The 13,882-nt window shown below is 39.2% G+C and overlaps 2 protein-coding genes across 2 annotated transcripts in view; both read left to right on the forward strand.

Annotated features, from left to right (window-relative positions):
- Positions 1-232: 232 nt before the first annotated feature.
- On the forward strand, positions 233-11,081 carry wdr1 (WD repeat domain 1). The gene is made up of 15 exons (XM_061042299.1): positions 233-372; positions 1,607-1,728; positions 2,391-2,481; positions 2,595-2,742; positions 3,139-3,319; positions 4,156-4,233; positions 4,391-4,471; positions 4,871-5,104; positions 5,918-6,010; positions 7,315-7,466; positions 7,899-7,980; positions 8,132-8,242; positions 8,429-8,602; positions 8,709-8,853; positions 10,156-11,081. The coding sequence occupies exons 1-15, from the start codon at positions 357-359 to the stop codon at positions 10,260-10,262; spliced, it is 1,815 nt and encodes a 604-aa protein (XP_060898282.1). The 5' UTR covers positions 233-356; the 3' UTR covers positions 10,263-11,081.
- Positions 11,082-13,026: 1,945 nt separating this feature from the next.
- slc2a9l2 (solute carrier family 2 member 9, like 2) overlaps positions 13,027-13,882 on the forward strand; it is a 113,990-nt gene continuing 113,134 nt past the window's right edge. The window contains exon 1 of the mRNA XM_061042305.1: positions 13,027-13,414. The gene's annotated coding sequence lies outside the window, so the exon portion shown is untranslated. The remainder of the gene's footprint in view (positions 13,415-13,882) is intronic.

The raw sequence follows: 13,882 nt of genomic DNA on the forward strand, positions 1-13,882 counted from the left end.
GTTACTCATTGGCCTAGTTTGAATAATATGTTCTCAAGAAAAGATTTCATTTATTTATTATGTAGCCTAATAACCGTGGAAGTAATAACTGGGCCATGTGTTGGTAGAGTTTAGAGATGGCGTGATTGCCATGGAGCCTGAAAGACAGTAAAACGGGATAATTTCCCCCTGTGGAATCAGAGCATGGCTAGTGGCTGACAGCAGCAGCGTAGTATTTGAGTTTACTATATATGGGCAAAGCCAGGCATAGACAGAGCTGCACTCGCTTCCGTGTTTGTGTGATCTGGGAGTGCTTCACTGTCTCTACTCTTTCATTCATTTAGAAGAGTAACGCTTAGCAGGTGACCAGCAGGGAAATGGCTTGTGAACTGAGTAAGTCTGTTTGTATAGAAATTCAGCGGCAGATAGAAAATGCAATTGAAGTCTTTATTTGGGCGATATGATTTAGCAGATACGAGCTAGTCGTCTGTGTAGCGCTAGCTAGCCTCGCCCATAGCTGCATGAATCTGACATATCATATCAGACACGAAATGCAAAATCCTAAAATTGGCAAGGGTTCAGACGGATGTATTTGACATCTGTGATTGTTATGAACGGTGCTTTGTTTATATTGTATTTCTCAAGTCTCACTTCAGACGGGTCATTTTACTTCGCGTTAGCTCATGTAGCTAATGTCCCTATGAGGAAATAGTTTAGCTCGCATCGCTTTGTTATGACATGTCCAGACCAGAGGCTGGCTGTCTGACAGGCAGGGAAATATTATGAGGACGGAAATCACACACTCCTTGTGTCTGCCAAACAAGCGTCAACTTATACATGGTGTTTTATTTAAATCGTGTGGCTAAAGGTGAATATAAGCAAATACTGACATTAAGGACTGCGTTTAGAGCCAACACGGAAGCAGTCGTAATTGCATCAACCTTCTTATAGCCATTAGATCCAGTGCTCGTAAAGTACTTCTCCTATTTCTGTGGTGGTGTTGAAAAGTTATCTTTACTATTTTTTTTAAATAACTGATAATTATAGGATGAAACGATTATAATTGCATTCAGCTTTTGTTGTCTAAATAATTAAAATAATGAATATTCATAGCATACAGTGGATCCATCAGTGATAACTTATAAATATAGAAACCTCCTGTATCACAAACCTTGCAGTGCTTAAAAAAGACAAGACAAGACAGGTCAGGGATTTCAGTGTGTTGCACATTTAGCTTTAGTGGAACCATTTGTCCTAAGCAGTTTTGTTTTGTGCTGACGCCCACATCTCCTTCTGTTGTGTTAAGAAAAATTGCCTCTGCTTCAAATCTGTATTACTAGTTTGAGTACCGATTTGACCAATCAGGATTGGCCTGGCTGTTCTGTCAAGTCCTCATTAGTCCATGCTAATGAAAGAATAAATGCTGCTTATTTATTTTGCATACTCGTATCTTATCTGAAACAGTTGTGGTGCAACAAAAAGTCAAAGCAAATAGTCGACTTCTTTAGTCATATTGGGCAAAATGCGCAATGCATTTTTCAGTACGGATATGCTGTTTAATGCTTTATTTTAAGTTGAAATAACCTTTAATGATGGCGTTCTCTTTCTTGTCATATCTACTTTTTAGAACATGTATTCGCCAGCCTCCCACAGATGGAGAGGGGAGTTGCAAAAGTGATTGGTGGCGATCCCAAAGGAAACAACTTCCTGTATACCAATGGGAAGTGTGTGATCATCAGGAACATTGATGTAATTATGCTTGATTATTTATTTCATTGGTTTTTGTTTTGTTTGTTCTAGTCTTGGTCTCACTTTTGACCTTATTCACTTGCCAATGTTTAACGTTTCTTGCACCTCTGAAAACACTCAACATTAGCTTTAGGTGTGGTCATGCAGTGCTGGTCAATTTCTGAAGTACTGCTAAATCCAACTGAACGTCGTACTGAAACTGTACAGTTTACTTTCTACCAACACTGCAGTGATAGTTTGACTAAACGGATAGCGTGTTAAGGGTTTGCTCTTCATTAATTCTTCATAATAGAACCTACCACCTCACCACTACCTGCTTTTCATTTTGTAACTTTCCCAAACATTTCACTACTCGACATACAGCACAGCAGCATGTTCAAATGGAGAGAAGTCAGCACAAATCTGTTCAGCTGGTCGCTTAGAAAGCAACACTGCAATGTGCTGAAATGTTTGTGTAAGTTTTCCATTATTCAGGTTTCATGTGTGATGACTCTCATTAGTTGCAGAGATGGACACAGTCATAAAGCTGCTTCAGTTTAATTCCCTTCATTATTCTTATGAGTAAAATATGATAATCAATGGGAGAAAAAGGTCCAGGGTACAAACTAAAAATAACTCAGCGTTAGATTTTTGTCTGACAATGTCTTCCATTTCTTTTACAGAACCCAGCTATAGCAGACATTTACACCGAACATGCACATACTGTTAATGTTGCCAAGTATTCCCCGAGTGGATTCTATATTGCATCTGGAGGTAAGCAACACAACTTCGACTACAAGTTAATAAATGTGTGCCAATACTTCTCACAATCATGTTATTTCTTATTAATTAAATCATTGTGCTTTTTATTGTTATTTTTTCTTCAGATGTGACTGGAAAACTCCGTATCTGGGACACCACCCAGAAGGAGCACATTCTCAAGAATGAGTTTACCCCCTTTTCAGGCCCGATCAAGGACATTGCATGGACTGGAGATAGCCAGAGGATCGCTCTTGTTGGAGAGGGACGAGAGAAGTGAGCATGAGGGATTATTTTTTTTGTTCAGGAAATGAAAGGATTTTGCTCGATGATCCATCATGAGAAACTATAACACAGATTAATTTCTACTGTGAACAAGTCTGTGTGTAAAGATGATTTTAATCTCTGTTTTATCTTTCAGTTTTTGTCTTGATGGTTAATCTAATTTATTGATTTTTAGTTTTCATAGCTTTGATACATTTGTGAAAAGTGAGGTGCAGTGTGTACATTTTTTGACTTAATGTAACTATTGCGTAAAATTACACAATAATCAAATTGCCAAGCTTAATCATTGGACTCTCGTTCACATGACAAAAGTGTATTATTTTCTTCTTCTAGTCATCCCGACAGAAACCTGGAATGATTCTGTGCATGTTCATTTCCTGCTTTTAGATTTGGAGCAGCCATCCTTTGGGACTCTGGCAACTCAGTCGGTGACATTTCCGGACACAGCAAAATAATCAACAGCGTGGACATAAAGCAGAACCGCCCTTACCGCCTTGCCACCGCCAGTGATGACACCTGTGGGTCCTTCTACGAGGGGCCTCCCTTCAAGTTCAAAAACACAAAACATGTAAGTTTCACAGATTTACTTTTGCTTCCCCCTCCACTATATGTCTCTGTGCAGCTTGTAGAAAGGGTCATTTGTGTTTTGACAAAGTAGTTTGAGCTAACCTACAGTCCATTGTTGATACAAGACTGATCTTAAGCAAATGTAGGCACTGTGTGTTTTGATGGAATTTTCTACCAGCTGTCTTATCTTGAATGTCTTCTCCTCATCTTGAGTTTGTCCCACCCTTTCCGACTGTGGAAACCTTTTTTATATTCTTCTGTATTACATAACCCATAAACACTCAGAGAATGAGTGAGCCTCAGACCTAAAAGGAAGCGGTTTTTTTTCTTCTATAAATACACAGTTACCATTTGCTCTGAGGATGGCACTATTAGTCTGTTCTGCAGTTCTGCACTGTTCCCACTTTGGCTTTAAGAGGAGGCTGTACATTACATCCTCATCTGTGGAGCTCTTCATTTTATTCTAAAGCGCTAAAGTCTGTTTATGTAAACAAAAAACAACCCATAGCTCTCTACAGCGAGCCTGAGGATATCCTTTGTTTATATGAATGATATGGCTGGTGCTTTTCTTATGATAATAAACGTAAGCAAGTTCCTTTGACCAATCATAGCTCTGATTATGTAAACAAGGAAGGACTAAGATTTTCTCAAGTCAGCAAGATGACTAAGAAGAAAAATAAAAAATGTTTTAATCCATCTGTAAGTTGTACATCATGCTTCATTTACTAAGAAAGCAGACTCTTTGCCAAATACAATTCCTCTGTAGACTGTCCATTAGTTTGTATAATCACTTTGTGGATTTTAATGTATTTCCCCTCCACCTCTGTCTCCCTAAAGGACCACAGCCAGTTTGTCAACTGTGTCCGTTTTTCTCCAAATGGTGAACATTTCGTCACAGCTGGAGCCGATGGCAAGGTGAGTCGTATATGATCAGAAACAAACTGTTCACATAATCTCAGGAACTATCGATGTGATCTAAAATATTACAACTTTGTTTAAAGGATGTCTCAACCCAAAGTGGTGCAATGTGTACAAAAATGATGTTGTCTTACTAGCAGTATGACTTCCACAGATTTTCATATATGATGGAAAGAGCAGTGACCTGATCAGCCAGCTGGGTGGAGAGAAGGCCCACAACGGAGGAATCTATGCGGTGAGTTCTTCACATTTTACATCAAGATGTTGTCAGCCTGTCTTGGCTGAACTGTTTTTAAACACGTCACTACAGTGTTTGATCCTTTTGTCGGCTTCTGGTCCATTACTTGGTTAGCTATATGGGTTTTTGTTTTCCCTGAACTTAACCACAGTTAGCATGCATTCAGTGCAGTGGGTGTGGAAACTGAGGTAAATGCTTCTTTCACTTTTGGTATTAGGGATTGTTGTCCTTCTGTTCTCGTGTTAATGATTTGATTATTCCATTTGTTTTCCTTGTAGCATTGATGTGTCTGTTTTGAAGTGATCATTTAAAGGGCTATTTCACATTTAGTTGGCCTACATTCACATCAGTGTAGTAACTTGTTCCTTTTAATTCCTCCTGCTTTGAATCCTTCAGGTCAGCTGGAGCCCTGACAGCTCCCAACTCATCTCTGCCTCAGGGGACAAGACGGTGAAACTCTGGGATGTGGGCGCAGGTACGGCCGTCACCACCTTCAGCATGGGCACCGATGTGTCAGACCAGCAGCTGGGCTGCCTGTGGCAGAAGGACCACCTCCTCGGCATCTCCCTGACAGGATACATCAACTACCTGGACAAGAACAAGCCTGACCGGCCCATACGTGTCATCAAGGTCAGACTCCCAAGACTTTTAGGTTGTTGTTCCTGAATATGATCAGTAGAGGTCTAAGTGTAAAAGAAACAGAACAATATGCTTTCAGCCTTTGAGTCTCACATTATACTACATTTTGAAGCCTGAGGTTAAAATAATACAACATTTGCAAAGATCTGCAAGTAGCACAATGATTTATGCAACCAGATATCCACATTTAAACAGAGATTTGTTGATGTGAAAAACATGGCTTGTGTTCTAACTTGGTGTCCATATCACCAAATATTTGGTGGTGAGCTGCATTTTTTTGTCTTCATATGAATACAGAAACCAGTTTATGTCAAACAGTGTTCCAGTTATAACCTTCTTAAGGGCTGATACACTTCCTAAAATCTTATTACACTTTAAGAAATGGTTTCACACATAATCCAATCTCATGGTTATTCATTCATCCTTGAATGTTTTACATGTCAAAATGTTCCCATGTTTGTGAAGACAGCTGTAGCGTGTGACTTGAGGGATCTGTCTTGAACATGTGTGACAAACAAACCGTGTTCAGTACAGTTGAGAAGATGGTATGTGTGGGTGGTGTAACATTACACTTTTAAATCCAATCCATCCAAAACGTCAGCATGTGCTTAACTTACAAAGTCAAGGGGCAGGATTTGATGCTTTTAAAGTGTATGTCTCAGATAACGGCAACAAAAACCATGCCATGTACTCGATATGAGAATATTACAGGAGAACAGATGTGGGTTAATATTTTACACTAACGGTTGTAATGTTCTTCTTTTTTTTTAAGTATATCTGAAAACATACCGTTTCTTCCTACAGGGTCACAGCAAATCTATCCAGTGTCTGACGGTTCACAAAAGTGAAGGGCGACCATACATCTACTCGGGCAGTAGTGACGGACATATCAATATCCTTTTATCATTGAAAGAGTAATGGTAACGATGTAAAGGTCTCTCTGTGGGCTGTGAGACTGAACATGTTTGTAGATTACCATTGATCAGTGAGACCACTCTGGCACACTGAAAACTGTTTTTAATCCCCTAATTATATTTATGTTATATCACTTTTAAATCTCAACTGTGCTTACTAGTTAATTCTCTTACTGATGTTCTTTTTTTTTGCTCAACAAGCACATGTTTATTAATCTATTTCCATTTTCAATTTCATAAGAATGGAAATATTGGCAGAAGCAGGAGGGGATGGTGAGCACGAATCTGATCAAGTATAAGTAGAGAAAGCAGGGATTTGAAAAGTTTTCTAACATTTTTAAGCTGCCCCAGGCATCAAGGCTGAGTCATTACTACAACCCTGGCCCCTTGCTGCCTGCTCTCCCCTCTCTCCCCACTTCATGTACTCTCTCTCTCGCAAGTGGTTCTATTATATATCAAAAAATCTTTACAAAAAGTAAATGCTTTGGGCCTTTTTTAGGTAGAGCCTTAACAAGAACACTCTTAAATCGATGAATCGAATGAGATAAGTCTGTGTGGTTCAGACAGTAACAAAGTGGTACTGGAGCATTGCATTTAAGTTATTTGGATCAAATCAAATCTATCAAATTATACAACCAAAGCTTTCCTATCAAACTGTCTAAGTCACTTAGTGCTCTAACTCCACTATAACCCTTTTCACACATACGGGAAATCTCCTGAAAAACTCTGGAGATTTGGCTACCTGGAGGTTCTTTTAGGCTATGTGTGAACGCAGACAGCTGCATTTTTCGCGGGGACTTTACCTGGAGTTTATCTGGCCAGACCCCTAGTATTTTATCCGCAGAATATCCGAGTGAGCTGATGTCTGAACGCGGCCGAATATACTCCGGAGATTTCAACTCCAGCTCACCTCGAGCCAATGGGAAGAGAATGACGTTTATATACAGTGACTGCCTAAAGTGTCTGCACGCGACCACTACCATCTCCGTGCACGTAATTAAACGGCTGCATTATGTTTTCTGTTCTTCAGTATGTTGTTCTCCTCTCTTTTGTGGATGTTGTCATTCCATTGGATTACACATAGCATTGATATAAATTTAAATATTCTCATTATAGCGTTGTGTAGTGGACTCTGTTGCTTCGGCCACTACTTCCACGTTTTTGAGGAGTGCATATGTGAAAACGGCTTATGTGTGTCTTTATTTCAGAGTATGTCGTTAGTTTCCAGCAATATCAAATATCCACGTTTACAGTAGATTGTTGTCCTTAACGAGTGCCTCACATTACTGGGATGTCGACTCTGGAGAGAACGACTGCTTCTCTGGGAAAGGCCACAGCAACCAGGTGAGCAAGCTGACCTTCAACGACGCTGAAGAGCTTGTGACATGCAGCATGGACGATACTCTGCGCTACACCGACATCAACAAGAAGGAGTACAGGTAGGACTTACTACGCCTTTCTGTGGAGGGAACAACAATGAGATAAACTGATCATTAATAAGCTGTTCTGTGTTTCCTGGGGGGGCAGTGGTAAGGCAGTTTCCGCAAATGAGACGATAACGTTCTTAATTAAACTTGTTTATGAAAATCATTGATTCTCTATCTTTAGATTTGTAAGAAAAGCAGCTTAAAACAGGTTTGAAGTATTTTAGTCGATATGCAATCCAATGATAGGATGATTATAACTTCAACATCAACATGTGTCTCTTCAATCTTGTGAATCATTAAAGATCACGTCCAGTTTAAGTAGCCAATGGAATTTCAGTATTTTTGTTTTCTCCTATCAAACTGAATATTTGCTTTTAGAATTTTGTCTCAATGCTTAATTATGATATAAATAACCTGAACTGTGTGTTTTTTTGTTTTTTTTAGTGACGTGGTGAAAATGGATTTCCAGCCTAAAAGTGTGTCAGTAGCATCTGGGGGGCTTTCATTGGCTGTGTGCATCGGACAGGTAACGTCTTATTCCTCAGCCAGTTTCAGCGTTTTCTCTGTAAACAGATTCCAATGTTTCTCCTCATCAACCTGGTATTTTTCATTTGTCTGTGAGTGCACATCTGTTCTAACTTGATGCTGTCTTTTAACCATTTCTGTCTCTTTTCCAGGTTGTCTTGCTGAAGGATAAGAAGAAAGTCTTCACAATGGACAATCTCAGCTATGAACCCGAGGTCGGAGCCATGCACCCTGGGGGCACCACTGCTGCCGTGGGAGGAGCAGTAAGTGGAGGTTTAAGAACAACAATTACACAAACTGCAAAGCACCACATTGTTCAGCTTTACTCTGTTTTCTAAATAATGCTTCAAGTCCAGGAGGACAGTAGCAACAGCATCTTTTAGTTTACAGTTAAACATTTTTGGGAACCACCACTGGAAACCGATTGAATGATTCTTTCTTCTCCTCAGGATGGGGATATCTATCTGTACTCGGTTCAGGGCAACACTCTGAAGGACGAGGGTAAAACTCTGAAGGTGAAAGGCACGACCACAGACATGGCTTACTCTAAAGATGGAGCCTATCTGGCTGTCATTGATGAGAAAAAGGTGGCCACAGTTTTTACTGTGGCTGACGGCTACTCAGTAAGTACTTGTCCATCAAATCCATTGATAACAACATCAAGAGCCTGTAGCTGTTTCCTATGAATAGGACTCATTGTCTCTCCCTTCACTTATTTCTTTTAACAAGGTAAAAAATGAGTTTTACGGACACCATGCCAAACCAGTGTGCTTGGCCTGGTCACCTGACAATGAGCACTTTGCCACTGGTGGGATGGACATGATGGTGTTTGTCTGGACACTCAGTGATTCAGACAAGAGGATCAAGCTCCAAGGTAAGCACACATGCACATTAACTCATGTATTCATATGGATGAACTTACAGTTTGCTCTGAAAGCTTCAGTAATCCAGACTGGCAACAACACTTGATGAAGCAGGTGTAAATGAGCCATTACCCATTTTTACAATTCTCACATTTTTTTCTGTTATTTTAATTATGAATCATTAGAGACTACCAAATCAGTCTCTAATGACTTCTATTCAAATCTGTTATATAAGCTCTGCACTGCATTTATTTCACTAACAAGTGGGTCATAACATATCTATTCAAAGTAAACGGTCAGTATAATGTCTGTAATTATTGGTAGTTGAGTTTTAAAGTTTCTATTTAAATCTGGATTGATTTGCCAGTGTCAGCTTGTGATTACAAAGTAACATTATTCCTTGCATTTCCTACTGCAGTGTGTAGAAGTGAACTTACCCATACTACACCCACTCAGTGAAAAAGTCCTTCAAGTTTCACTGCTCTGTGCTTGATTTAAAAAAACAAAACAAAAAAAAAAACTGAAGAAACCTGACACAGTGCATGCCCTGCAGGGGTTACAAGTGCAAAGATCGATCTGCTTTATATTTAAGCTTGATGAACGGTCTGGAATGTTAGATGTTGTGTCCAAAGAAAAAACACATTGGATGGGCTTGATGAGGCAGGATTACTAAACGAACACCTCAGTACAGTTGCCTTCCTTGCCTTAAAAGTCATCACTTCCATCCCCTAAAAAGTGATGATCTAAAATAAAATAAAAATCTTTACAATACTGATTTGAACTTGGATTACCATGGCAACACTGGGGGATTTAAAGCATTCTGGTCAGCCATGTTTTGAGCGTTGACTCTCCTCCTCCTATTGTACGCTGACATATTGCACATAGGGTTGCAGAGTCTGGTCATCCCGCCCCTTTCACTACCCAAAGCACACGTTTAACTTACTGATACAACGGCAAAGATCCTTCAGGTCGGTACAGTCTACAGCAGAGCAGATTCTTATGTCAGTTTGATGCAGACACTCACTGTCATGGAAAGTTCGAAGAACCGCGACTGAAAGAGTGTTCGAGAAACAATCATGACGTGTACTTTGATTTGATAGTTTTGAAACATGTCCCATCTGAGCGCATGGAGGAGGCGGGGTTTCTGACCTGTACTGCTGTCAGTCAGTACAGAGGGCAGAGTTCCAGATGTTCTGGCTTCACTTTTTGAGGAGCTGTCATTTTACTTCTCTGCAAATATTTGTCTTTTTACCCTCTCCCCCTGTTGTGTGAGACAGTTTTGTAGCAAGATGTTTGGTTCTCTGTGTCTGCAGACTCCCACCGGTTGCACCATGTTAGCGGCCTGGCCTGGGTGGACGAGCACACTCTTGTCACCACCTCCCACGATGCCACCGTCAAACAGTGGACTATTTCATTCTGAGCTGCAGGCAGACAAACCTCCATATCTCCAGGGACAAGGACTACTGTATAATTAACTCCTTATTTTTTTTCCTTTCTCTTTCTTTTTTTTATCTGTTTTTTCACTGTCTAGCAGTGGTCAATGCTGTTTGTAAACATTGGAATTGTGAATGGTTATGGCTGGGAAATCCTCCCATGAGAATGATGTGAGATATGTAAAAGAATAACCTCGACTTACACAGAAACAAAGTGTTGGAGCAAACGACATAACCATGAGTGCTTTTACATCTCTTTTGAGCGTTTTGGACCCAGAGAAACATTTGTTGGCTCAACATTCCATAGCTAATAGCTTTCAATGAGTTTAAACTGAAATCATTGTCAGTGGTTGGGCTCAATGCATCCTAATTCAACGGATGAACCAAAAGCAAGTTGTTTTTTTAAAATCAACAAAATAGTGTTTGAAACAACAAAAAAAAGAAACCTTTTGGTTACATTCCTGAAATCAGAGATACCTGGTCCTCACTGCAGCTGCCTGTCATGTTTATTTCAAGCTTTTTTTTTTAAAAGGGTGGATGTGTTTGCGTTTTGTTTTGTCATACATTTTGTGATTCACAACTCTTTGAATGGGGAGCAATAGAAGGAACAGAAAGAACAAAGTATGTGTACAATCAAGACTGGGTGTGTTCAGTTGACGGTCCTGTGTTTGTTGCTGTGTTCTTGTTTGGGCCCACAACACTTTTCACACTTCTTTCTTTTCTTTATGTTATTATGCATCCACTTCCAAAGGGGAATTCATTCATTAATAATAATAATAAAAACTCTTTTTATGCATTTTCCCTTTCATGCAGATTTGAACTCATTTTTTTGTTGTCAGATTGATGTGCAGTCATTCAGAGGAACACATGACTGAGAGGAGCAGGTGAGAAAGCGTCTCAGTCACTCAATGAGTCACGCTGTTATATAACTGACTTCCTTTGCTCGAACATTGAATGTTGTCTCTCTGTCATCTTTTCTGTTGGCAGTTAGTGGAAAATGGAAATTAAGAAAGCAGAATGCAGAAATGGTGGCGACATTATACATAAATTGATATCTGTCCATGCATTTAAGGGAAAATAATTCACTGATATTTTCAGATTTGGTTTTAAGTGAAAGAAGTTCCTTGTGACAAAAATAAATCCCCTCCACTGCTCACAGAAGAGTTTTTATATTAGCAGTCAGTCACAAAGGCGTATTTTTAATTTGTTCTTAACTTAAAATGTAGTACAAATTTATAACACAAATACCTCCATGTTCTCAAGAGAGGCTAGACATGGTGCCGCCTAAATGTGTTTGTTACATTTTGTGTTGTTTCACTTGTTGTAGAGCCCTTACAATAAGACATGGCTCTGAAAATCGAACATCATGCTGCATTTTAAAATTCAAGTCGAGCCCCCATGCACCTAAATAATATTTTAAAATGTTTAAAGTAAAGAGTAACATTCTGTAATGTATATTCCTGCCACAGGCTTGCATGCCTTACAGCAGTGGTTCTCAAACTATGGTACGCGGGCTCCCTGTGGTGGTACTTAAAGAAATCTCCACAATATAAAAAAAAAAAACCTCTTCAGCATAAAATGACATTTTTTATTTTTGTCATACTCTTACTTATCTGTCTTGTATCTATTGGGTTGTATCTATCAGTTTTTGATGCATGTACGGACAGTCGCTCTCTCTCTCTCGCTCTCGCTCTCGCTCTGAAGCTGATGTGATTCTGCTCTATTTTGCTGTCTTAACACTCCGCAGGAGTCGAGATTTTTTAAAAAAAGGCAGATTTGCTATGTTGAACGCAGAGACTTATAATACAGCGGCTCTGGTTGCACAGAGCCTGCGGAGCGCGCGCCTGCACTCTCTCACGCGCTCTCTCTCGCGCACGCAATTTTATGAATAAATGAAAAATTAATTGATAACAGGTCGGAAATATACTTGGGCCCAGGTATCGTCTTTGTGTGGGAAACACTGGAGATTAAATATTCTCAAACAGGTTGTTGGTATAAAGTTGTCATTTGTATTGTGCTGCACTTTTTTTTGATTTGGGCAAATGTCAGAGTTGTGTTAGTTTAAGTGCCAGTTCTAGCGCTAGCCCTTATTAGTCCTATAGTGTGGCTGCCAACAGTCAATAATAAATAACCTCCTGCGTAAAATGTGTGTAGAAATAGGCCTACAGTGTATTTTAACATCTACCATAATGGTGGTAATTGGAGAGCCAAATATTTTCGGAGGTGGTACGCAGTCTAAAAAGTTTGAGAACCACTGCCTTACAGGATTATGCAATCTTGTTGTAAGAGTTACTTACATTTAGTAAAAACAACCCATAAAGCCTGTATTCCTGTAGAGATGGCAAAGTGGAGAACCGACATTCACAGGTCTGTTAAATCTGTTTCTCCTGCTGGGAGTCAAAATCTAAAGTGAAACACATTCTCTCAGTTACTACATTACTGCTGTCTGCAAGACATTTTTTTTTTTTAATTTTACTGAATTTCTGAAATTCTAAATGTTTTTTCCTATGTATAAAAGTTAGGGATTAAAAGAAACAAAGTGGCTGATGATTCAGAAGAATTTCAGCCAAGCTTTTAGAAACACTTAAAAAAAAAAAGAAGAAGCTGTGAGCAGAAACCAGGACAACAAAAAGTATTTCACGTTTTATTTAAAACATTGAAAAAAATAGAAACTCCTCTGCATAAATAATTTTGTTATTTTGGAAAAAAAAAACTCACCTTCTTTGAGTCGCATGAAAAAAACAAAAAAAAACAATGACAAGGGTTCTCGATGCTTTCCAATCCTGCTGCTACGGAGGAAACTGAATATGCAAAAACACCAGAGAAATTGTTCAATGAAAACAAATATTTGGGCAGGTTGGATTTCTATCATAATAATAAAGCACACACTGTGCTGCCAACCCTCCTGAAACTGATGAAAGGTTAGAAGAAGATGGTCTGATCCCTCCTGCACCACAGGCAGTCAGAGAAACAAGTTATTGGATAACACCAAAGCATAAATACATTAACCTGGAGCTTCATATAGGACACGGAAACAGCCAGTAAGAGTTTTGTCCTTAAACGCACATTTCTTTTGCACTGGAATCAATAATGAGTTTGGCTGCCGTTTAGAGGAGAACCTGTAAGAGAAGACATAAAGGTGAGTGAAGCATTAACATTCATCTTCATTGTTTGTTGTTTAAATAAGCATGAACCAGTAAAGAGTCATTCTGTTTGCTTTTTTTTTCTTTAACTACAGAATCTAGCAGGGCCATTTACTTCACATAACGTGTGGTTGCTGTGAAAAAGGTGCAATATAAACTTTTTTTGTAATTTTGTACATGAACTCCTATAGATTTTTTTTGTTAATGTTTCCTTCTCACAAATATACAAACAGTAGACGAACTGTTCTGAACAAAATACAGTCTCCTTCAGCATCCTTTGGTCTCCAAACACTTTTGGTTCATGTCCAGTTTCAGTTGATTAAGTTAGAAAGCAAAACTCTGCATGCAGTCACTTTGCCTGTGGAGTCTGAGAGATCAGCCGTCTTCACATTTAGAGTCCTGTTGGTGAGTTAATTCCCTCTTTGATAAAAAAAAGAAGCAAATGAACCTGCTTTATTGGCTCT

Source organism: Labrus mixtus, chromosome 7 (assembly GCF_963584025.1).
Source record: "Labrus mixtus chromosome 7, fLabMix1.1, whole genome shotgun sequence".
NCBI classification, from domain to species: domain Eukaryota; kingdom Metazoa; phylum Chordata; class Actinopteri; order Labriformes; family Labridae; genus Labrus; species Labrus mixtus.